Source organism: Papilio machaon, chromosome 7 (genome assembly GCF_912999745.1).
Source record: "Papilio machaon chromosome 7, ilPapMach1.1, whole genome shotgun sequence".
Taxonomy (NCBI): domain Eukaryota; kingdom Metazoa; phylum Arthropoda; class Insecta; order Lepidoptera; family Papilionidae; genus Papilio; species Papilio machaon.
In genome coordinates, this window is record NC_059992.1 from 2,843,732 (window position 1) to 2,869,609 (window position 25,878).

At 33.2% G+C, this 25,878-nt stretch overlaps 3 protein-coding genes across 3 annotated transcripts; all 3 read left to right on the forward strand.

Annotated features, from left to right (window-relative positions):
• The first annotated feature begins 1,146 nt into the window (after positions 1-1,146).
• LOC106714037 lies at positions 1,147-4,134 on the forward strand. Its single transcript, XM_045678618.1, has 6 exons — positions 1,147-1,176; positions 1,761-1,850; positions 2,441-2,652; positions 2,888-3,023; positions 3,372-3,631; positions 3,922-4,134. The coding sequence occupies exons 2-6, from the start codon at positions 1,799-1,801 to the stop codon at positions 4,132-4,134; spliced, it is 873 nt and encodes a 290-aa protein (XP_045534574.1). The 5' UTR covers positions 1,147-1,176; positions 1,761-1,798.
• A 1,450-nt stretch (positions 4,135-5,584) lies between these two features.
• LOC106714115 (leucine-rich repeat-containing protein 40-like) lies at positions 5,585-12,978 on the forward strand. The gene is made up of 10 exons (XM_045678550.1): positions 5,585-5,941; positions 6,018-6,202; positions 6,432-6,635; positions 6,729-6,852; positions 7,019-7,331; positions 7,897-8,082; positions 9,612-9,755; positions 10,498-10,686; positions 11,872-12,063; positions 12,700-12,978. The coding sequence occupies exons 1-10, from the start codon at positions 5,779-5,781 to the stop codon at positions 12,806-12,808; spliced, it is 1,809 nt and encodes a 602-aa protein (XP_045534506.1). The 5' UTR covers positions 5,585-5,778; the 3' UTR covers positions 12,809-12,978.
• A 3,066-nt stretch (positions 12,979-16,044) lies between these two features.
• LOC106714136 lies at positions 16,045-25,118 on the forward strand. The gene is made up of 14 exons (XM_014507093.2): positions 16,045-16,669; positions 19,039-19,311; positions 19,949-20,096; positions 20,283-20,449; positions 21,166-21,260; positions 21,459-21,669; positions 21,753-21,963; positions 22,163-22,306; positions 22,409-22,557; positions 23,362-23,459; positions 23,748-23,888; positions 24,161-24,422; positions 24,584-24,707; positions 24,875-25,118. Exons 1-14 carry the CDS (start codon positions 16,615-16,617, stop codon positions 25,005-25,007), a joined length of 2,211 nt encoding a protein of 736 aa, XP_014362579.2. The 5' UTR covers positions 16,045-16,614; the 3' UTR covers positions 25,008-25,118.
• Positions 25,119-25,878: the final 760 nt, after the last annotated feature.

Below are 25,878 nucleotides of genomic sequence, written 5' to 3' on the forward strand. Positions count from 1 at the left end.
AGAAAGTCGTGTTAGTTACACCATTTATAACTCAAGAACGGCTGAATCGATTTGACTGATAATTGGTGAGCAGGTAGCTTAGAACCAGGAATAGGACATAGGATAATTTTTACCCCGTTTTTTTTTTTTTTTTATTCCGCGCGGACGGAGTCGCGGGAAAAAGCTAGTTTAACATAAATAACATCTAAGATTTATTTGGTAGTGATAGGAGCTTCGATAATCAGAGCTTTCAGATATTTTCGAAGACGAACGGCAAACTGCTACGTTATTTGAAAAGCGTTGCTTGTAAAAGCAACACGCACGCTTCGGAGCTGCATGTGTTGACATTAGTTTACGCGGGAAAAGTTTACTATTATTGTTGTGTTTAAATTATTAACAGAGTAATTATAACATTTTACATTTTAACTGTGGTTATGTAAGATAATTCAAAATGAATATTACGTAAGGTGAATATGCATTTTTTAATTATTATTTATGTTCTTTGTGCGTAATGGTTCTACTAACTACTAAAATCTAGTGTGTTTTTATTGACGTTAAGGAGATTCAGAAGGTTTGTTTTGACCAATAAATAAGTTGTTAAATACAAATGAGTGTTAAGAGAAATTATGGATTTACAGGCTTTAATCTAGAAATATGACTTTGCATATAAGGGTCAGAAGCAAAGTTATGATTTTTAAAAAGCTAGAGTCGAACACTTGAGCAGTTTGCTCTTTTCGCTTATTGATTAGATTAGATTTGATTCATATATATTTTCATCATTAACCTTTATTAATTGTAATATCAACTGTTACACAATTAAGTACACTAGAAATATTATCAGAAAGCTCTAGGAACTTTCAGAAGGCAGACGTAAAGAACATCTACTACTAAGTTATGTATGATGCGCTAAGTGTCTCGGGCTTTTCTATAATTTTCTGTATTCACTTCCCCTATGAAAAACGCAACGTAACGTTCTTGATGCTTGAGAATATGAATGTCTAAATTTTTTTTTCTACTAAGTATTAAAATCGTTAAGTATATTACAACATGCTTGTTAACGTATCACGACTCCATAAATGTATTCTATTTTCTAAGCGGATATTAAATGTCAAACGCGCTATTCTCTTGTGTGTTATAAAATGTCATTAAGAACTTTGTCTTCCACACGACATTTTGCAACGTGCTATTCAAAATAAGGTCGCGTAACTTTAATTATCTTTATTAGGGCAGGACGCATTCATTATTCAATTAAAATAATGATAAGATAATATAAAAAATGATCATAATTTGTGTGAACATTGCTATATCCTTTAGGCGTCAGTCGGTTGAAAATAGATTACCTTAGGACTTACATCGCTATTTTACTAGTCTAGTTTATCATTAATCTGCAATGAATCTTGTACTACTAATGATTACAATGAATAAATTCTTTTTATTGCATTACTAACGGGCACTTATAAAACCTTTTAGGAAAAGATGTATCACATTTCGCTATAATCGTAAAGTAATTTAATGAAGCATTTATCATCGTTCGCTTTCATGATCGAATTTGGGACGATCTTAATTTGTAGACCGTTGATAGAATAATCCGAGAATATCTTACGTTGCGTCATACTCTTGTAAGCTTTACTTTCATTTTGTTCAGATGAGTTACCTTTTTATGCTGTCCTTAACCGACATAAAAAAAGAAGGTTTTAGTTCTGAATAAGTCGTAGACCCAGGAAAAAATAATAAAAAATTAAGATTTAATTGAGATACGAGTAATTATGCTTTGCTTCCAGGTGTATAATGAATAAATTTGTCGACGCCGTTCTAAACTATGACGATTTCAAGATATACATTAATTCTCTATACATTTGTACTTATTTTTGGTAAGTTTCCACTGGCGAAATACTTGTTTAAAAACATATTTACTTTATAAGTATTTAAAGGTGGAATTTTATATATTTACTAAGAAGCTAATATCGCACGATAGAATAATATGAACACTTCTTATAATTCCTATTGTCTCTGTTACAGAACCATTATTCTCTTGGAAATGATTATTTTATAATACATTTTTTTAAACAATAACAACACGCCTGCAGAATAATAACTATGTACCAGAAATAGTACAAAGTTATGTACGTACAACAATGGTTACAACAATTCATTTTATATAGGGTACAATGAAAAGATAATAAATCGGCAGTTATATACACTATAGTATATATACAGGCTCAGTAAAAATTTTACGGAGAATTAGGAAAAAAATAAAACTAACTTAAAAACAATTACAAAATAATTTCGTGTCCTCTCTTTTCCTTTTTTGTATCGTATTGTACAATTATTGTTATTGTGTAGTCGGTATCAGTTGAGGTATATCAGACACTACGGATATACTTAAAATTCAGTTGTGTTATTTTTAACGTAAAGATTAATTGCAATACTATGTCTTAGTTAAGGTACATTTCTCTTCCAGATTGCTTGTTGTCACTAAAACTACTAGAATTACGAGTACCAAGTCACGTAAAGCTTGGATCTCAACCTGAATTGACTTGTCATTGGGAGCTGGGCCCGCAAGATGTACTTTATTCCATCAAATGGTATAAAGACGGTCAAGAATTCTTTCGACATGTGCCGCGCGATCCTGAACCACATAGGAAGTATTATTTACCAGGAGTTGAAGTTAATGTAAGAAGACCACATTTTCTTTATTTCATTGGAATTTTTATGTTCACAAAGGCAAAGATAATAGAAGACATTTGGTCACTTAATTTTTATATCCACTTCTTCTTAATTATAACAAAAAAAAAAAAAAAAACTAGGAATAAATACTACGATTATGGCATAAAAAATCGCACCACTATATCGAACATTATCTCCACTAAAAAGTTTGTGTGAGTTTGTGTTTACTATCTGTTCTTAGAAATCAGATGAGTTGGCGTCACACATAACACTTTATCCCGCCACACTGGACACAGCAGGTCGTTATAGATGTGAGGTGTCTGGAGAGAAGCCGCTTTTTCCAACAGTCTCTGAACACGCCAATATGATCGTCGTGGGTAAGACATCACTTGTATCTTATTACTACCAGAGTGGTTAATTAGCTAATGGAGGCGCTCAGTGTAGAGTTTTCATAATAAGTGTTGATTGACAAACACAAAGGGAGACTTAATGTCTTTGAGATAAGGCGCCTTAATTGCTGTCATTGTTGTGTTCTGCTATTAAAGTTTTTAGCATTAAAATTTGTGCATATAGCATTTAGAAACTAAATCCTACATACAAAAACCTATCCTGTACATATCTGAAAACCATACTATCTATTTGATGACATGAAAAGAATTTAGTGCTGTGGAAACTCTACACTTTTAGTATAAATTTGCTTACATAATTATTTTTCTTCTATTTAGTTTTACCAGAAGACGGCCCTGTGATATCAGGGTTCAGTCCATACTATAGGATAGGTGATCAGCTCAGAGTGAATTGTACATCGGGTCGATCGCGACCGGCGGTACGACTGACTTGGTATGTCAATGGTGAACCAGCGTCGTTCACCGCTATGACCTCACCAACTGTATACAGAGATTCTGAGGGCAACGAAATCACAAATCTGTTTCTATCTTTTCAACTCAATGAACAACATTTTGTTAACGGAGTAATTAAAATCAAGGTACTTATTCAATTAAAAAAAAAATCCTTATACCCATTTCATTTTGTTCTAGTAAATATATGAATTATTCACGAGTTACTATTAGTGTTTTATGTAGCATGTATGTTAATGGCATGGCTGGGGTATATAAAAATATAAGCAAACTTACCCACCTTGACCTAAGAATACTCTAGACTAGATAACTAGCTACCTATATCCACTAGAGTTAAACATCGTAAATTGTATTGTATGCTGTATGCTTCTAATCTATGTTTATTTTTTTAACGTTTATTTCCAATATTATTTTTCAGTGTCTTGCTACCTTGGCTTCAGTATATTGGAAAAGCAACGAAGAAATTGCTCGTGAATTGAAAAGTGTGACTCAAATGAGGGTTGAAGAAAGTTCTTACAATGCAATGAAGACTATCGAATTAGAACTTAGTAATAGTAGTCATTCTCGATTTAGATTACAGGATATGATCTTGACCTTGCTTATTTGTGTAATGTTAGTAAATAATGAATAAGAAGTTAGATTAAAAAAATCACTATTCTCTTTTTTTTTAATTTGTGTTTTCGCGCGGAAAAATTGACAGCCGTTGATTTAATTTAGATTATCTGACAGCATCTCGGCTTAATATAGGTGAGGTTTAAAGATGATTGTTTGATATTTAATGAATAATTAACGGTCGGTATTAAAGAATATTTGTGTAAAAGAATAATCCATCTATATATATAAAAGAAAGTCGTGTTAGTTACACCATTTATAACTCAAGAACGGCTGAATCGATTTGACTGAAAATTGGTGGGCAGGTAGCTTAGAACCAGGAAACGGACATAGGATAATTTTTACCCCGTTTTCTATATTTTTTTTATTCCGCGCGGACAGAGTCGCGGGTAAAAGCTAGTTTTTTATAAAATAAATCTGCAAAAGCATCAACACAATATTGTATGTTGTAAAAAAAGTATAACTGACAAATTAATGACATTTTAGTGACTTTTCAAAAAGCTCGGTACTATAGCCAATCCATATTTTTGTATAATAATAACTTGGCCAATCTAAATGTAAATGAAACATACCAGAACTAGAACTACATTAAGTATATTTTTATTTAGTGTATTAACAAAATTTTATTCCACAATAAAAAAAGGTAATAACAATATAAAAATGTAACCTTAGTAATTCGTAATTCATAGAAAGTTTTCTACAATGGTATTTGTAAATGATACACAGTGATAATTTTTATAAGGATGATAACCAAATAGGATAATAATTATTTATTCCTGTCCAACTTTTCCACATCAAATCCTTTTATCACTCTTGAGACATTTTTCTAAGAGACCTCACTCATTAAACCATAAATAACCTCATTATACCTACCATTATACCACAATAAACTCATTAAATAAAGTAACCAAATTTGGTCATTAATATAATTAATGCTTAGTAACATCTTTACAGAGGATTATGCAAGTCGAAAATTATGACCCAATGGAAAACCGACGAATTGTAGTATTCTGCAATGGGTTTGTCGGTAACAAACTTATGTGTTTTAATATTTTATTTTATGAGATCATTCCTTTGAAAACGTAGCTATTTCTAACTAATATAGGTTCTTTAATATTATTCACCTAAATGATACGAAGCCATTGAGGCTTCAGTGCTGTTTTTTTTTGTACTTCCAAAAAAAGCAACGGTGATACCACCTTAATGAATTTCGAGCATTAGCGGGGAAAATAATTTTAAAGAACACATTATTTATATACAGTTACTGTGTAGATAATGATAACATTTTCAATTTCAGTGGTTTTTAATTTGATGTCCTTAAATATTGTTTAGGAGAGTTCTGTTATCGAAATACGAATTACTTTTTAAATTTAAAGTACGACGAAATAACAACTTTTATAATGGCAACACAATACCAATCAGCCGGTCTGTGTTGAATTGATAAAGCATGTGGAGGGGAGAAAGGTATGAGGTGGAGTGCGGGGTCCGGGGTCGGAATTACCGCAACGCGAGTGCGATTACGATTACATAGTTTTAGTGTAAAACAATAAAATAACTGGATTGTTTTTGTCCTTTAATTAATTGTGACCGTTGTTTAGAATAACTATGGTGGTCTTATATAAGTATTTTGAATAATATCAATAAAACCTAACTAAATATAACGATGTCTCGTCGTACACCAATTAAATCAAGAATTAAAGTTTGTAACAAATCTGTTTTCAATCTTCAAGATAAGGAAGCAGATGCAAATGAATTATCAAAAGGATTAATAAAATCAGCCAAACGCACGGGCCAGTTGAGTCTTTGTAACAGAGGTTTGGGCACAGGTATGGTTATATTTTTAAATAAATTGTTTTTTTATTCATGCTCTCCACAATATTTTTCCTTGACGATGTATTTTAGTACCTGACAATGTTTGGAAAATTGACGAATTGGTGTTGGAAGAATCGAAAGAAGTAGATTTTGCAAGATCGGACAACAATAGCTGGTGGACTGATGTTCCATTGAAAACTCTCGACCTCAGTTCTAATGTTATAAAAACAATTTCGCCAGATGTTAAACTTCTTCAACAGCTTGTTACTTTCAAGGTAAATAATAAAATAAAGCCTATTAAATAGCCTTTGAGTAGTTTATTCTAAACCATTGTTAATTAATTAGCTATAAAATAATTGATTTAAACAAGCAAAGTACTAAAAACCTATAATAGGTTTAAGTAGACCGGAATTTGTAGCAAAAGATTTTAGTTATTATTTCTACAATTCAGTTAATGTTTACATTTTACATGTTTATAATTTAATTCTGCAATATTTTTTATAGCTTCATGATAATGCACTGACAAAATTGCCAGCAGAATTTGGTGAATTGAAAAACTTAGCTAACTTAAGTTTGGATCGTAACAAAATATCAGAGTTGCCCAAAGAATTTTATACATTAACTGAACTAAGATGGCTAAGTATGTCACACAATGAACTGAAGAAAATTGAACCTGAATTTGGTGACCTTGTGATGTTGACATTTTTGGTATGATTTATATTTTAATAAAATATTAAATAGTTGGTAAAAGATGTTAATAAAAAAATGTTATGTTATACAATTTATTTTTTTATTTTGTAGGATATTTCACATAACAAGCTAACGGAGCTCCCACCTGGCATGGGGTATTTAGTACGATTAGTGGATTTAAATTTATCCCATAACGAACTGACCGAGTTACCCCCTGATATTGTTAATTTAAGAGGTATGTTTTAATATGAAATAATTTGACTTTATGAAACTTTTAAACACAATTGTAATATTTAGTGCCATATTAAAAACTAGAATTATACTTAATTACATTATTACATGTATTTTATTTAAAAAAAATTGAGTAATAAAGTTAATGAATTTTATGTACAAAATTTTAGAATTAAGAAAAATGAATATCAGTCATAATAATTTAAAGAATCTGCCAGCAATGGGCGAGCTAAGGAAAATGGAAATTTTAGATGCAAATCACAATGATATAGAAAAATTACCTGATTTCTATGGTTGTACTGCGCTGAAAGAAATTTATATTGCTAATAATTTTATTAAGGAAATAACAGAAGAATTCTGTGATCAAATGCAACATTTAAATGTTTTAAATATAAGAGATAATAAAATTGAATTGTTACCAGAAAACATATCATTGCTACAAAGACTGAAAAGGCTTGATTTAACCAATAATAATTTAAACAAGTGAGTTCTTCTTTTCTATCCACCCCTTTTATTTATGTCACCGTCTGATTGTGAATGCCATTTGTAATTTGGCTTGACAAATAGTAGAATGAAGTGACGTGTTTCGACATTTGATAATTCATCATTAACATATCGTTGTGCCGAAAAAATTCATGGGACCTCAATTAAGTTTATTGTTAAATTAGATGTCGCCAGCGACTCCGTCTGCGAGGAATTAAAAAAAACTTTATAAGTAGCGTATATGTTCTTACAGAAAATGTTCTACAACTGTGCTAAATTTCATCAACATCTGTTGAGGCATTCCGGAGATCAAACATCCATCCATCCATCCATCCATCTAAACGCATTTATAATATTAGTAAGAAGTATAAATAAATAAGTAAAAGTCTTTTTGTGCGTCTCCTCCTTCGTCAATTGAATGTAGGCACCGCATCTGCAATTGCGAATGTCTATGGGCAGCGTTCGCTTCGCCATTTCGGCGAATTCATGTAGCCACTTGCTCATTTGCCACCTTGTAATATAAAAAAATATATATTTTAGATCAATGCTTATTACATATTTCCAGGTTACCAAGAAACTTAGGTCTGTTATCGCAGCTACAAAGCATAAGTATGGATGGGAATAAATTGTCATTTGTCAGACAGGATATATTAAGAGGGGGGACTGACAGGATGATGAAATACTTACGAGATCGCATCGCTGAAGAGGTGGATAGTGATACCAAAACATTACACAACGAATGGCCGGACAAGTGAGTGATAAATATATTACTTAAATTAAATTATTTTGCTTTTAAAATTAACATACTATTACGCCAAGACGTACGTACGTACAATTCAAATTATTTTAGTTTAAAGGTTTATTTTTGTCTGATTTTATTGTTATTGTTTGTGGATATATTTTTTCAATATACCAGTTAATCTCTTTCTATAAGTCTACACGTTTCTTAGTAACACAGAGTTATAATATACTAGTTGTCGCCCGCGACTCCGTCCGCGCCGTATTCAAAAAAATACAATTAGTATCGCACGTGTTCTTCCAGACTATGACATTTGTGCCGAATTTCATCGAGATCCGTTGAGTCGTTCCGGAGATACCTTCAAAGATCCATCTATCCACCCAAACATTCGCATTTATAATATTAGTAAGATTAATCTAATGCGAAAGTTTAAATGAATGGATGAATGTTTGTTAGAAAGTATCTACAGAACGGCTAAACGGACCTTGATGAAATTTGGCACAGATATAGAACATAGTCTGGAAGAACACGTAGGCTACTTGCTAAATTTTTCCTCTACTCAACCGCGCGAACGAAGTCGGGAGCAAAAGATAGGTATTTATAACAACAAAAGAAAGTAATGAATCGGAAATCAAAAGTAAAATTGTTAATTTTATCATAATGCATGAACATGAAACCGTTACTTTCGTATAAATGCAATTATAGTACATTCGCTTTTAATGTGTAAAGTTATTTACTTATTGGAGAAGAAATTGAAAGTAGTATTATAGTCTTACTATAAATGCGAAAGTTTTGGATGGATGGATGTTTATTAGATGTAGAACATAGTGTGGAAAAACACATAGCTTCCTAATTCAGGTTTTTTTATTCCACACAGATGGAACCGACGTCGACAGTTACGTTACCATATAATGTTTTCAATTTCTTAATCACTCGCACTTTCTTATATAAACTTATATAAATGCGAAAATTTGGATGGATGAATGTTTGTTATTATGTATCTCCGAAACGCCTTAACGGATCTGGTTGAAATTTGACACAGATCGCATAGCCTGGAAGAAGACATAGGCTACTTAGTTTTTTTTTAATTGCGCTTGGATGAAGCCGCGTACAAAAGCTAGTTTTGAATAATTCTTTTGTTTTTAAGTGATGTTTTGTATTAAATAAACAACTCTAGCTTACACTGTCATGTTTATTAATACAACTTATCATTAGGTCAATTTGTTTGACGCGTTAAGTGTAATAAAAACTCCATTAGTGTTACAACAATCCCAAGAGTATTACGAACGCGTTTCTTTTACACATAAAAGTATCCATTGTTTTAATAATTTAATTATATCTTAATAATATTATAAATGCGAATGTTTAGATGGATGGATGGATGTTTGTTTGAAGGTATCTCCGGAACGCCTCAACAGATTTTGTTGAAATTGAAACATGGTCTGGAAGAATACATAGGCTATTAATTAGTTTTTTTTTTAATCCAGCGCGAACGGAGTCGCGTGCGACAGCTAGTTAATGTAATAAATATGACGTTTCAGATTTACATTGAAGAAAAGTCAAGCATTAATGTTGCCTGGCAAAGATTTGACGTCAGTACCCGAGGACGTTTTCACTACTGCCGCTAGTGTGGAAGTACATATTGTAGACATATCAAAAAATAAACTGAAAGAGGTGCCCTTGGGGTTAGTAGACTTATGTAACCAGTATCTGAAAGACTTGTCCAACTTATTCAACACTCTTGTGACCTTTCAATTAGTTCACCATCAGCTCACTATACGTCCCCATTGAAGGGCTCGGAGCCTACCCCAAGTTAGGTGTGACTAGGCCATAGTCAACCACGGTGGTCAAGTGCGGGTTGACTTCACACATATCTTTGAATTTCTTCTCAGATATGTGCAGTTTGCATCACGATGTTTTCCTTCACCGTAAAAAATGTTCAATTTGAATACCATATCATAACAGTATGAGAATTAAGAAACAGATAGATTCAGATCTTAGTAGATTTACATTGTTTTTTTCTTTTAACTGAACTATAAAACGACAATGATATCTGCCCTAGTGGAAAAAAGTCAAACTACATTATGTTACCTCATTAGCGCTCTCCTATACTTTAGCTGTCATCTCATGTTTTTTTTTATTTTACGTCATTTTCTACGTTCATTTTACATTTTTTCTGACATAACTTACCTTGAAAACAGCGCCTTTTCACAGGCCCTGATATCAGACAGACAGAATATATAGTCATACAAGGATATCTGGCCTACTTATAAGAAAGTTGTCAAGACAGCTACTGTATAACTAAGATCTTGTGACAATTTTTTCATATTGACAGGTTAGGATTAGTGAGTTGTCATAATTTAGTTTGACTTATGCCCACCAGGTCAGACATACTTGTCGGTCTATATATAAATTTTTTTTGTTCAGAATATGTGAAATAAAAAATACATTATCCCAATTGATATTATCCTCCAACAACATCGAAAGCATTCCAAGAGAAATAAGTAGTTGTATACATTTACAATATCTGGATTTGGGCAAGAACTGTTTAATGGATTTGCCCTTGGAATTTGGTAATCTGAAGCACTTGAGGGAGTTAGTAATTTCATGCAACAAGTAAGTATACTTTAACAAAATTATACTTCCTTAATTATTCTATTTAAATGTCTAAAATCCCAATCTTTGAAACTCACTGAAACTCAAATCTTTGAAACTCACTGAAACTCAAATCTTTGAAACTCACTGAAACTCAAATCTTTGAAACCCACTGAAACTCAAATCTTTGAAACTCACTGAAACTCAAATCTTTGAAACTCACTGAAACTCAAATCTTTGAAACTCACTGAAACTCAAATCTTTGAAACCCACTGAAACTCAAATCTTTGAAACCCACTGAAACTCAAATCTTTGAAACTCACTGAAACTCAAATCTTTGAAACTCACTGAAACTCAACTCGGCAGATATTGGACTCATTCGTTCTATTTCCTCTGATCCTTCAAACGTTGCTGTACGGTTGTGTCAGTTTATTTCATAGACCGAGAAATAGCTACTATGGGATTGACATGTTCTATATGGACAAAAATAAAAAATAATCGTAATAAGTAATGATGAAACATAAAGTTAATTTATTAATGAAAATTGATAACTAATACTGAGTTGTAAGGACCTGTGAGCAATAGTGGTATTTTATGATCCTTCGAGTCGGATACATCGTATTTAGAATAATATTTACTAATGGCTTCGGTGTTAAACACTTGATTTGCAATCTGCGGGTCCTGGGTTCGAATCCCGACATGTATCAATGTGCTTTTCGTTTACCAGGCGTGAGTTTTTATTTACATAGTGTATACAAACGGGGGTAGATTCACTAATTTTCAATGTATTATTAACTCTGCCTATGATTAGGAGCTATAAAGCTTGAATATTGATAATACAGTGCAATCTCACTAATCCGGCACTATTAAAAACCGGAGGGTGCCGGATTATTGGAATGTTCGGATTACTGGGTTATACTGAAAAAGTCATCGGTAATAAATAAAATAAAGCATTTCATAGAGAGAATAAATGTATGTAATGTATTATGGAACAATTGAATTAACATGTAGGCACATATGTAATTATCTAGTTTTGAAATAATCACAGTAACCCTCCGCCCACGCCTCCCTTTCCCCTCTTTACCTGTGCGACCAAAGCGCAAAGGGAAAGGGAGGCGTGGGCGGAAGGTGCCGGATTATTGGACGTGCCGATCTATCGAAGTGCCGGATTAGTGAGATTATACTGTAATTCATATATTCACACAGATTTACGAAGATACCACGATGTGTATATGATATGGATAATCTAGAAATTCTACTAGCTGGAGAGAATAAAATCACCGAAATTAACGTATCCTCCGACGCGTTAGCCAAATTGAAGAAATTAGCAGTTCTAGATTTAACAAATAACAGTATTATTACAGTGCCACCTGAACTTGGTAACTTTACTAATTTGAGGTGAGTATATATTTTATATCAAAACATAATAGAATAAGAGACACTTGTTAATGTTGAATATTTGTAGCTAGCTCTTACCCGCGACTTCGTCTGCGCGGAATAAAAAAAATGCACACAAGATAAAAAAGTTCCTATGTCTCCTAGTTCTAAGCTACCTTCCCATAAATTTTCAGCTAAATCAGTTCGACCGATCTTGAGTTATAAATAGTGTAACTAACACGACTTTCTTTTATATATATAGATTACAGTCACTATTTACTATTTCAACTTAATACTCTTCAAATTTAGACAAAAATATAGTTCAATGGTAATCTTAAAACGTAATCTTTGTTCTTCACTGGAGATGGGTTAAAATAATAAATTGTTGAACGTAAAGACTGACATTGACAGATGACAGTGACAGTTGACTTTTGACAGTAGCCGGAAGCACATTAAGACAACTCATACACATAACCTACACATTTGTTCATTGCTTTTCGTGAGTGCCAATAAAATGCAGTTAATAAATGCAGAGTTTATTTTCACAACGGATAACAACCCAATCATAAATTATTCATTAAAAAAATCTTCATTAAAATAGTAACTAATTCATTAAAATAATAAATCATCCAATTAAAATAAACATGTTATTTTCAGGGCTCTCGAATTAATGGGTAATTGTTTCCGACAACCGCGCCACGCCGTTCTGGCAAAAGGGACGGCAAGCTTATTGTCTTATCTTAGGGATCGTATCCCTAACAAATAAAAAAAAAAACAATTTATACATGAGTAAAATTATATTGTCAATGCTTGCCTTTAAAAGTACACGGGCGACGTGCTTTATAAATTGTGTTTATCTGTATTATCTATGGCGTACAGTGTTGCCATATAGCAACCAATTTAAACCAAAGTATTTATTTTTGTTTGTACCTGATTTCCACCTTTGTTTTTTTTTTGTATTAATATTTCATTGTTATTTTTTTATTATTGTTATCGATTTATTTATGAAATTTAAAATATTGAATATTTTTTACAATTAGTATAAGATTTATTGGTTGTGAGTAATTAAATTGGATGATGTGATTCTAAATATTTAAAAACTAAGTGTTAGAGACCTAAATGGATAATTAAAAAAAAATGTTCGTACAAAAAATTCAAGTAGTACAATTATAAAAGCTTATGAATTGGATTTAAATATTTTTATCTAGTCATTAAAGTCATTACATGAAGGCTTTTTTTTCTCGTTTGAAATAAATAGTCAACATTACTTTTGGTTTTCAAAAGTTTGCGATCTATTTTCAAATATTGTTGTTACTTTTTTATTACTAAAGTTTAATAAAACACTAATTTTATTGCATTAAAATTATTTAATTTTTTTTCTGGCCACATTATATCTTTGATAACTAGTCCAAGTTTGCCATATTTAACAATACATTTATAATGTGGTTATATTATCAAATTATATGCGAAGTTTGTTTCGTTAATTAAAATAAAATTTGTTGCCAAAAGACTTGTGTTAAATTGACCCCTTGAGATAACTTCGTCTTAGAAATCAAAATAAGAAAGAATTTACATTAAGCGATAATGGTCTCTAACATTGTATAAAATTTTAGATTGTTCTTTATGTTTGATTTTGTGATGATATAATATGTTTTTTTTTATTTAAATAAATACTAACGATATTAAAATAAAACTCTAAAAGGGTTTTGTAAAAAATAACACTTGATTCCAATTTTACGCTCGCTGTAATTTTATTTATATTTTACCTCTATTCTATGTATATTAAGAAAATAAAAGTATTAAAAAAGCATGTTGCCAAAATATTAATTGATAAAAAAATGCTTTATTTTTGAGTGATATTTTTAGATGTATAAAATTAAATTTATCTGGAATTTACACTTTTATTGAGGTTTTTAATTAATAAATAATTAAATAACAACTTAATAATTTTGAATTAATATTCAATTTTACTTTGTGTCATACAGTTTTCGTTTCGAAATTTAAACAGATAATAAAATTTAATACCAAAATGCCTTAATTAAAGTGCAAATTATGAAAAATATCAATAGTTTTTCAAAGTAAAAAAATATTATTATACAATTTGAATTGTTAAATATTTTATGTATCAGATTTTATAATAAAGCCATAAAGAAGCTATATAAAGAGCATAAAAGCGTAAAGCTTATTTAGCACAGCCTAATATGGATTAAAATGTAGTTTTAACAAATTATAAGCTAGTAATTTGCGTTGGCATTTGTCTGAATTATTTTTATTATACAACTCGTACGCATTATCATGACAAGTCCAATGACGTCTGCGCAGTTCTAATAAAAGTTAACATCGCTAAATAATCTAACGAGTCTAATACTAAAAGTGACGTAAGTCTGCTTGTATCATGTTATGGCTCACGGGTTGTAAATACTATGATATTCCAAAGTGTGGCATCTATATCACGGATTTGTCAGCGCACAAGTTAAGTCATTATTATTGTGTTATTAAATTAAAATGCTTTCGAAAATTGTTTGTTTTTTTTTCTTATACGAAACGATTTAAAAATACTTCAGTATTTGTATTCTGATATATGGCGTTATTAGTATGTTCAGTTTTTAATTCGAAAAAAATAATCTATTTGCCGACATTTTCATCGTTAGCAAAATAATTCGGGTAAAACACATTTTAAGGAATTCCTTCCGATTCTAATTTTTTTTCTGCTTTACTTAAGGGGTTAGTAAATAACCTCAAATAATAAACTTCGATAGGCGGAAGAATTGTTACTGTTAAGAATCATATGTGAAATATGTTAGCACATCCTTTGTTAACAGTTATTACAAAGATAAATAATCAACTTGACCTTGTTGTATAACGCGTGACAAACTATTGTGTGACATCTAAAATTTATTTTTATTTAGAGAAGTGTTTTTGATTCAACTTATAAAAAAAAGTATAACGATGTTAAGAAAATACTGTGAAGGTGTAAAATGTAAATTAAAAAAAAGGCAAACGACATTGGCCGCACAATTCAGTCGTCCTTTAAAGTATTCGGCATGGTTACTCACGCGATCACAAACGTACCTTTTTTTGTTGATGAATTTACATCACAATAAAATGAATGGATTTGAATTAACATAACAGATCGCCTTTTTAGGTCGCTATATAATAAACTGAGGACAGACAGAATGAAATACAAAAACGTGCAACTTATTTTTTATCCAGTTCGATCTTGAAGTGCTATAAACACTTGATGTCCGTGATTCCCATCACTGCAATTTATCGTTAAACTATGTTTGTCATGGAAGCATTGATGAAGAATTTGAATGAAGAATTCCACAGCTCTTTATTTCCAGACTGCAATTTTGAAAATAAATACATTTTTTTTATTAAATCTTTCACTGTTAAGTAAATAATCGTATCTCACAATATTTTATTTCAAAATGTTCTGCGTAAATTTTATGTGAGATTAAAAAAGAATTATCATCAGCTCACTATACGTCCCCACTGACGGGCTTGGAGCCTACCCTGAGTTAAGATTGAATAGGCCATAGTTAACCAGGTTGGTCCGTTGCGATTTCACACATATCTTTAAATTTCCTCGCAGACATGTTCAGGTTGCATCTCGATATTTTCCTTCATCATAAGAACGTCGAATAAATGTACAAACATGTGAATCGAAGATCGAAAAACTCATTGGTTCATGGCGGGATTCGAACCCAGGACCTACAGATTACAAGGTCATGTGCCAACCCTTAAGCCAGTGAAGCTCAAAAATATACATAATTTAACATTAGACAACCGGTCTATAGTTTCTGTCCTGCAAAATGTGAGTTATAAACACCATTATTTATACGCATCGAAATACGAAATAGTATGCTATACCTACTTTGTACAATACTGAGATGTCATCCTGGATATCGTCGTTCAACAGTTTCCTACAAATTACGCAAGTAATAATTCACAGTGACGCAATGAACAGAACGTCGCAACATCGGAAAAACGAAAAGTATCAGTTAGTCAAATATACGTTGTACCTATATCATTATAATACCCGCATGGGTTAGTTACAAAATATAATGCATCGTTGTCGAAGGACCATAACATTTTCACTCTCGTTCGTCGCTTGTTCTATTGTAAATTGTCCGTAAAACCATAATAAACTTCAAGGTCGTGGTTCAGTAGTGGGGGTACAGCTGATGCATTTTGCACCTTCAGTTGTCAACATTTGAAGACACGATTGAGTTCTCTTTACTGGAAACAAAATGTGGTAATTGAAATTGATAGTTTAAAAAATGAAACTACGCCTTGTTGGAATGTCTTGTACGGAATGATGTGTGTTTGTTCAGTTGTAATGTGACAATACCACAAAACGCATTTAGTTCAGTTACCGTGTTATGGTTCGATTTTAAAGGACGCGCGGCTGTACCCATGGAATCCTTGATTTTAGTGTTTTTAAATAAAAACCATATTAAATTCTATTTCTATAATAATTCTTGCTGTGTAATATAAATGTCATTTGTTGATGAAATATTAGTTTCACTGTGTTATTTGTTTTCTTTATGTGTTTGAAACGATTATAATATGAAGAGTTTTTGTGCAATTTTGACGATCTTATATACACTTGGATTGATACAAAGTGAGTTATTTTAGTATTATTTACTTATAATTTTCGTCCACTGTTGTTTTAGACATAGATTTGGCTTTGTAATTATTTTTAATCATTCACGAATACTTATCGATTATGTAATCAAATGCATTTATCTGGTTTTATTAGTTTTACACGTTTGTCTCATGTTCACAATTTAGGAGTCGCTCTTTTTTAACAAAGATTTCTACATAAACAAAAATAATTAAAACGAAAATAACTTAAATGATTTTTTTAAACCATAACTAATGTGTTAATAATCAATTATGTTCAATCTCCGGGCCGCGGTTGATTACTCCTGTACTTGAGTCAGTTGATACCTTAAGCCGCAGATATAGTCATTATTGTGTATCACAGTATATTATGCCGTTTAATTAATTACAACTAAAGCACCATTTAAACGTTAAATTAAAAAAAAGTTATTAATAATTAATTAATTTTTGTATCAGGATTACATTCTTGTATTTATAGGTTTTGTGAAAATACTTGATAGTACTGCGTTTGCCGTTCATGAGCATTGCTTTGACTGCACTGCAATGCTTTGAGATCTTCGATCAACAATATAGAAGTTTGAGACACAGTTAAATGGATAATGCGTTTTATTTATAAACTGCGGTGACTTATCCTAAGACACTAAGTTACACCATTAAAGTGTTACCTACGAATAAATTAACTACAAAATCCTGTACGAAGTAAATAAAATAAACACTGCAAATTGCGCTGACTGTACCGAGCAATCAGTACGCCCGCATTTGAGTCCGTGCTATGTTGATGCTTTATACATAAATCTCCTTAATATATTATGTTTCACTTACGTAATGTTATTTTATTGTAGAGAACTTTGAAACCAAACTAGGTAAGATTAAACTCAATAATAAAATGTATATTACAATACATCGATGTTGATTGAAATGGAATAAAACGGATTATGTGTTTGATTGATAAAAATTATTTTAATTTATCGATTTAATTATTTTGATTATGCTATTAAAAACCAAAAATTAAGATTAACATAAAGAGAAATATTAAAAATCAAGAATCATCACTAGTTGTATTTCTCCGGCAATAACTTCCGAAGCCAATTTTAACTCTTATAGTACTTGTTGGACATCTCACGTACTCTGACCCTGGTAACACTCCTGCATGCACTAGCATTAGTGAAAAACCCAGCAGTAGTAGAAATACTAGACCATAAACTCGAATGTTGCAAATCTGTAAAGAGAAAAACGATACTGAAACTATAACGCAAAAAGAAAGTTTACTTTTTCACTTAACATAAAATTGGTTTTAACAATTCTTCTTAAATTCATTGTTAATAAACACTGCCGTTTATCAGCACAATAATCGATTGGAGCATTCTTACAACACAATTAATAGCTGAATGTTGGTTTAAATTACAACCTAAAGTTTGTAAACAACGTCACAGACTACCTATTAACCTTTTATATATGTTAAAAATTGCAGAAACCAACTTTTTACAGTTTATATTCTAATATTAACCATCCGTATTGCATAAGTAGGAGCAGTTTCTTTTACTTACCATCTTATTTTCTTTTCCTGAATAGTAACAATATTTAAGTGTAAAATACAGACCACCTTTTAGTTTTAAAGATTCATCGAAACTGAATGTCAGATGTAAACGCATCCGACGTATACAGGCGAACAAAACAGGTTTCCATACGTGACGAGTTGCTTGATTAATTTATAATATCCTCGAAACTTGACCCCAATCTTTGCCAAATCATGTGATGAATGTATGGCGCCAATAGCCTTGTTTACCGATCTAGCGGTCGTGGGTTCAATTTCCGCTTTAAGCTAAGCTTTTTAAAAGTGCTAAAGGCATAAACAGACTTAAAAAGTAGATTAAGAATAGGATTAAATAATAAAACTTATTACTGTGATCGTTGTTTTTTTCATTCGGTCAAAGATGTCAGTTTATCAAAGTTACATACAAAAGTTATAATTTTGGTTTCGTAAATATTTTTTTTAATATCACATTCTTAAGGTTGCAAATTAGAAAGTTGTCACCTGCAGAAAAAGCGTAGCGACTGCTGCGCATGACATCCGAAATTGTAATTCCTACCTTCAATCAACGGAGAAACATGATTTTTCCCCTTTCTATGCGTCTCCTCCTCCATGCAATCCTCTTCCCCTTCTCATTCTTCCTTTATCTTACTTTTATTGGCATCACAAGTACCTAAGTCTTACACAACACATATCATCAATAATTTTTTTAGTAATTTTTTATTAGGAACAAGATTACATATAGGATTTTAGTTTTTTATATTTAAGATCTTGGTTTTCTTCATTTTCATTAGTTAATTAGTTTATCAATGTGTAACCAAAACCTTATTTCGAAGGTAGCAGCTCACAATGCACGAACGGCCAGAAGTTATCGTTCATCCGCTGGTCTGGAGTGACCCCGGAGCGGACTGCGCCTGTCTTTATGTACTCAGCAAGCGGCGAGGAGCAGTCATTGGTCGGGGTCTGTCTGTCTCGATGTAAAGAGTTGGATGACTGCGCTGCGGTTGTGGTAGAGTATGGAAAGGGCAGCTGCCAAGGCATGAATACTGCCACAGGAAAACTACACTTCGATAATGATGTCGCCTACTTCAGCAAGATATGTTTGAAATGTATGACTTTTTTTTTATTATTTATTGTGCGATACTAATGGCGGAATACTTGTAAAAAAATATTAATCTCGTTTTTTCTTTAAAATACATTGAAAGTGAGTATAGAATAGAGGAACAAGGACTAGCTCTGCCGCAATTGCTATTCAAAATGTTCAGGCCGCTTGTTGCACTTGATTTTTCATCCCTCTTTGATAAAACACGGCAGTCTAGACCCTCAGTAAGATGTTGCACATATTAGTATACGAACGAAAGTGTTCAGCGAACTTATCGCGACCTAGTTACTTTCAGTTACGCAATACGTTGACAGCGCACGGCTGCTCATAAATTTTATCTAATATTTTCAACATACCCTCAACATTGTTACAACTCGACTACAAGTTGTAATAACATATTAAACATATAAACGTATAATAGATAGAGACACTATAAAGAAAGCACGAGAGCTATACGTTGAGATCTTGTACGATGAAAATTCATGATTTCTTATGTCATATTGTTCTTATTTTTACGATTAACACCGTTACTGTGACTAAATGACGTAAAATATAATCGAAAGAATAATCCCATATTGCGTCTTAACAAAGGTGGGAATTTTAATTCTAATCGACTTTCAATTTCTCATAGAAACTGTTTTCAGTGCCAATGGAATGCGAGCATCGATGGTGGGCGCTAGAAAGCACGCCTAGTTATTATCTGCAGTCCACTACCGCTGGGGAGACCAGGCTGAATGTCACAGAGCAGCAGTGCTACGAAGCTTTACTTGCAGCAGACAATAATACATACCGGTACGTCAACATTGAGAACAATCTTCGCATCATTAATTTCGAAGCGGCTGCGAAGCAAACTGCGACGACGCCAATAAATCGTAGTGGCATGAAACGTGTTAAAAAACCTCAAACACAGATAGTAACTGACCAGTAATTTACCAAAAAATATCACAAACATGTTTCAATATTTTAATTTGTATACAGATCAGCGCAATGGATTGTACCCGAAAGAAACTTTATTATGTTCGAAACAATGACGAGCAACTTGGGCAACTGTATTCTGATCGTCGAGAACAAATTCACTGAACCAGAGTCGTATCGGGTCACCAATTCTTACACATATTATATAGAAAATCAATGTGGACATGACTGTGAGTAAAATCAAATTTTACTTATTAACATCTCATTTCTTAATTACGTTCTTTATTTCACCTAACCCATCTTATCATCATAAAGAAATTCTGAAACTTAAATCATTATATTACGTGAAAAGAAACTTCCTACCCCTTTTTAAAAAATTGGCGTGATCGTATGAATATCGTGACACAAAATAAATAAATTTAAAACGTTTTTGAAAATTTGAAAACTTTGATTGAGCATATTTTCTAACTTTTTACGATGTTATAAAAGTACATTACGTAAATAATGTTAATTTATATTCCAAGTAATTACTTTAAGTGTATGTCTTATATATGAGTTGCCGGACGTAATCTGCTTTATGTCATTGTAATAACTTTTGTACTTCACATTATAATTATGGCGATATATACAAAGTCATTGTTTACTGCATTAGACATATTGCAAGTGGAAATAACCATAATAATTTTATAACTATTTTTAAAAATGGTGACAAAATAATTTTTTCGTCTATAAAAACTTTTTTGTGTAATTATTCGATTCTTTGGTGGAATCATAAGTTAAAGTTTACATATTTTTAATGTAATATTGCTCTCTTATTGAACAAACAACATTTTGTGGTTACTTCTATTTTGTTTACTAAAAGATGGTGGTGTGTTAGCCGTGGTGGGTTAGGGTGTTTGAATACAACTGTTTTTCCAGCGGAATTTCACAAGAACTTTAATTTCAGATCCACAAAGAATAGACCGATGTTCTTATGAGGAATATTACAATCAGACACTGAAGCATATTGATTTTACGACAAACAATGTCACCAAAGATGAGGTAAGAGATAATAACAAACATTTTGCGTGTAAAAAATTTCAGCCAATCCTACAAGTTCCATATTTGATTAATGAATTCGCTTGATATGCATTTTGCCGAATCTTTATAACTTATGATGGAAAATTACGGAAAAGCAGAATTCATGATTTGTCCGTAACAGATATAAACGGTGAGGCAAAAGCTTTAAATTTGTTTTAGTGTAAAACTGCATGTGAATTGGAGGAGCGCTTCGTTTGTCGTGGCTTCACATGGGGCATGCGGGGCGTGCGGGGATTGCGGGATGTGCGAGGTTCGCGGGACGGCCGCGGCCTCTGCGACTTGCACAGCGAGGACCTGGTGACGTCGGGTTCTTGGCTGCTGCGCCGCAACACTGATGCTACGTACTACCGACGCGTCATTTGCCTCAATAGTAAGTCTTCACGTGTACAGTACAGTACTTTCCTCGTATGTCTATGCGTCGTTGCCTTCAACTTCTGTTGTTTCATTTAACAGTAAGCGTGGAGTGTCAAGACAGCAGTATGCTGGTAACGTACAGGCCGCGCGGTGTGTTCCGCGGCCGCTTGTATGTGCCCGGGCGCGGAGAGGCGTGCGGCGTGCGAGGGGAGGGCGCCGCGCCCGTGCGCCTCACCTTGCCTCTGAGCGGAGACTGCGATGTCAACTACGCGTATGCCATCTCCAATGGACCCGGAGGAGTCGTCAATCGGTTAGATCGGTTAAATTATTTGAAAGACTATACCATTTTTCTTTGAATGTTCTTCTGCGTTCTTTCCTTAATTCAACTATAATAAAACAGCGCAACTTTTTTTACAGCATTTTGTTACCCATTTTTTTTATAACTCTAACAAGAACATCGAATTGATTTATTGTCTGTTTTACTGGATTGTTTATATGCTTCCTGTTAGAACAATGGCATACGTGATGGTGATGATCCAGAACAATCCGATCATCCAAACGGCGGGTGACCGCTGGGTGCGTGTCGGTTGCTCGCCGGGCGGCGCACGCGCATACACTAACGTCGACGCCACCGTCGCTGTTAAAGATACGGGGTAAAACATTTGCTTATATTATACTAGTATAACAGTAGACAGAGTTTAAATGAGACCCGTGTAGATTTAGTTGACTTAACTACCCGCTTATACTGATTATAGGAAGCCATCACAAGCGAGTGAGTCGGGTGCAAGCGCGGTGTATGCGAGTACAGCGCCTCTCAGTATGTACGTGGTGCGTGCGCAAGACACGGCTCCCGCTCCCGCCGTCGCCCTCGGGGAATTGTTGGAGCTGCGCATTGAAACGACTGGTAATTATCACAACTCCATAACTCATCAGACACTGTAAGCTTTAAGTTTGAAATAAGAGTGTGCACGTATATAATGAGACTATGTTTTATTGACCTGTAGTACCTATTTTCTCATTTTTTAGAGCTATGACGTCACAATATGGCGCAGTTTTATGCGCATATGTGGAACGCAATGCAAACTATTGAGAACTTTTTTTAGAAAACATCTGTAGTATTAATTCTAGTTGTAATCCATTGCATTGATATTAAATTGTTTAATTTGTAATGAAGAAAGATTATCGCAGCAGCAGTAGACCTTGACATGATGCAAGTACATTTAAACAATAGACACTCGTTTATTATAATGCGACTGCTGAACGTTGTATATACAATTATTGTTGTTATGTAGAAGAAAGCCTATCAATTATTAATAGTAGTGTATCATACTTTTAAAGCAACCTTTTATTACTTTTTTCTAGTATACTTAATTTTAACTATGATATATATAAAGGCAAATATTATTATATCACTTGATTTCGCAGTTCCTACACAATTTCTATATCCAAATCTAGCACTTTAGTAATCCTTTGTTAACTTGTTAATTTACCGTTATCTTATGAAATCAAAAACCCGTTTAAAACATATTGTTATCTTTTATTTGTCAGAAATAGTGACAGGGATAATAATATACTTCATACAGAGTTTTTGGTCTTAGAAAGTTTTTGCTTAGTCGTTTTGTTTTGTCACAAATCGACTACAGGCCTCGTTTAGTTATTAATAATTTAAATTATTTTTTTGTATTAATAAAAAATTATTCATTTCCAGCGGAGACGGAGATCGAAGCATACCACCTGGTGGCATCGTCCCGCCTGGGCGACAGCTCTGTGCTGTTGCTGGATAGTAGGGGCTGCCCAACCGGACAGGTTAGATTCATTCAAGTTACGATATTCATCAATAATTCACGAAGAATACCTTAGTATTCCTTAAGACTTAGCCTGGCATCGCGAGGGGGGTAAATATAATAAAGAAAAAAAAATTAAAAGTGTACAATTTACATACGTCTAGAAGAATATCTCTTGAGAAGAAAAGATTTAACTTTTTGTTTAGCAGTCCTGAATAGGTTGTAAATTTTTTTGTCCATATATCTGCGAGTTTGAAAGTATGCCTGTAGATTGTAAAGATATTTATCATTTGGTTATTATATTCTTAAGGTGGACTTCCCAGCGTTCAGTCGCACGTGGCACGGCGGTACGCAGCGGCTGACTGCGAACTTCAAGGCATTCCGCTTCCCAAACTCACACGTCGTGCGATTCGCGCTCATGGTGCGCTTCTGTCAGCGCAAATGTAAACCGGTCAGTATTACAAGGCATTATACATTACTATGGAGACTCGTAGCTAGCTGGCCTCGCCTCCATACTGCGTCTCGCCGATACCTGAATTTGTGTTCTATATAGTGGCTCGTGAGATATTCCGAGCGGCCATAAAGTTTTCATAGCACTATATTTCAGTTGAACTAATAGATAGGTAAGAAAACACTGTGAAAAATTTCCTACAAATGCAATAATTTAAATAATAAAAAACGTTGTAGAATCTCGCTAACTTGTCATTTATTTGCGTATTCTAGGTAATATGCGGCTCGCAACAAATCAGAACATCGCGGCAAACGGATCTATCGAAGAACTGGAGCAATAACACGGGAATGCCGGCGGCGGTGCAAGAGGCCGTGTGGTGGGAGGCGCCGCGGGCAGGCGTGGTGGCGCAGGGCGGAGCACCCGCCTGCGTGGGCGCAGCACCCGGCAGAGTCCCACTTGAGTTGGAAATGGTGGTGGGCTCGAGGGATATAATATCCGCTGATACGCTGGTTAGAGCTGATCATCAGTCTGCACGTAAGTTTATCGATATTTAAATTAATCATGTTTATGTTCAAAATCTTGTTTTTACAATTATAAAATCTACTATGACAAAATTGAAATCATATTGCAGTACTACTATTATACCTTTACGACTTAATTTCGCATAGAAAATCAATTCTTGTTATAACTTCCAGAGTCTGAGAATGAGAGCGAGAAGTCGCTAGTATGCGTCCATGAGTTGCTGCTGGTGTCACTCGCGCTGACCTGGCTAGCCGTGCAGATTCTCCTCCTCCTCGGCTGCTGCGTGCTCGTTAAGAGGTACACCATTCCCTCAGAACAATAATAACCACCAACGGTTTTTATAAAACTACCGTAGGCACAAAACTTCGCTCCCGAAAGATTTCTCAGGAGCGAAGTCAGCTCCGTATTCTCGTATTTTATGTAACATCGCAGTATAATAGCTAATGTTGAAATTTCGTTGCCAGATACCGCAACCTAGCAGAGATGAGCATGCAGAAAGACTACCACTCGTTCGACAACCTCGGCTTCGAGTCGAGCAGCACTCCGCGCCGCGTGCACTGGCCCGACCAGACCATAGACATACTGCACACCACTTAAGCTCTATCTCCCATAGACTACACATTTTTTTTAAAAAACAACTGTGTAACTTATAATGCAGTATAACAATGAGCTGAACAAAATTACTTTTTCCTCAAACCTATCCAATGAACACTCTTATACTCTAAATGTATTAAATTTTTGTAAAGCTTTTTATTTAAGTTCCAATAAACAAGAGGTACATTTAATATTTTATGACCTCAAAAAGCTTTACAAACATTATAAACTACTAGTACTAGATTTGATAGATAGACAGACATACACAGACAGATAGATAGACATTTGATAAGTTAAAAACGAATCGTGTTCAATTATTATTATTTAGGTATTTATTATTGTCCAAAAATAAAGAAAATTTCCCTAAAATGTATTATTATTATTATTACATAAATAAGCGCGACTTTTACATGACATTATATATTACACAATTTATACTACCAGTAATTACGAAAGGGTCCCATAGAGAAGGGATAGGGGTCAATAAATGTCTAGTTATCCTAATCTTCATGATGTTAAAGCCAAGGATATCTTTCCTGGATACACCATTGTAATCAATGCCTTTGCCATTATTATTGATAATTGTATCTATATCTATATATATTAAAAAAAGTCGTGTTAGTTACACTATTTATAACTCAAGAACGGATGAATCGATTTGACTGAAAATTGGTGGGCAGGTAGCTTAGAACCAGGAAACGGACATAGGATAATTTTTACACCGTTTTCTATTTTTTATTCCGCGTGGACGGAGTCGCGGGTAAAAGCTAGTTTTATATAAAATTTCATATCACTGTTCACTGTTTATTAATTTGATATGAAGCGAAAACACAATCCGGGCATTTCGATACGGTTTTCTAAGCCATAAATAAAG

Coding starts and splice junctions, on each gene's coding strand:
- LOC106714037 (XM_045678618.1), top strand. CDS start 1,799: ATGACGATTTCAAGATATACATTAATTCTCTATACATTTGTACTTATT. Junction 2,653..2,887: donor TACCAGGAGTTGAAGTTAAT/GTAAGAAGACCA, acceptor ATCTGTTCTTAG/AAATCAGATGAGTTGGCGTC. Junction 3,024..3,371: donor CGCCAATATGATCGTCGTGG/GTAAGACATCAC, acceptor TCTTCTATTTAG/TTTTACCAGAAGACGGCCCT.
- LOC106714115 (XM_045678550.1), top strand. CDS start 5,779: ATGTCTCGTCGTACACCAATTAAATCAAGAATTAAAGTTTGTAACAAA. Junction 7,332..7,896: donor ACCAATAATAATTTAAACAA/GTGAGTTCTTCT, acceptor ACATATTTCCAG/GTTACCAAGAAACTTAGGTC. Junction 8,083..9,611: donor CACAACGAATGGCCGGACAA/GTGAGTGATAAA, acceptor ATGACGTTTCAG/ATTTACATTGAAGAAAAGTC.
- LOC106714136 (XM_014507093.2), top strand. CDS start 16,615: ATGAAGAGTTTTTGTGCAATTTTGACGATCTTATATACACTTGGATTG. Junction 19,312..19,948: donor CAGCAAGATATGTTTGAAAT/GTATGACTTTTT, acceptor AACTGTTTTCAG/TGCCAATGGAATGCGAGCAT. Junction 21,964..22,162: donor CCCGGAGGAGTCGTCAATCG/GTTAGATCGGTT, acceptor GCTTCCTGTTAG/AACAATGGCATACGTGATGG.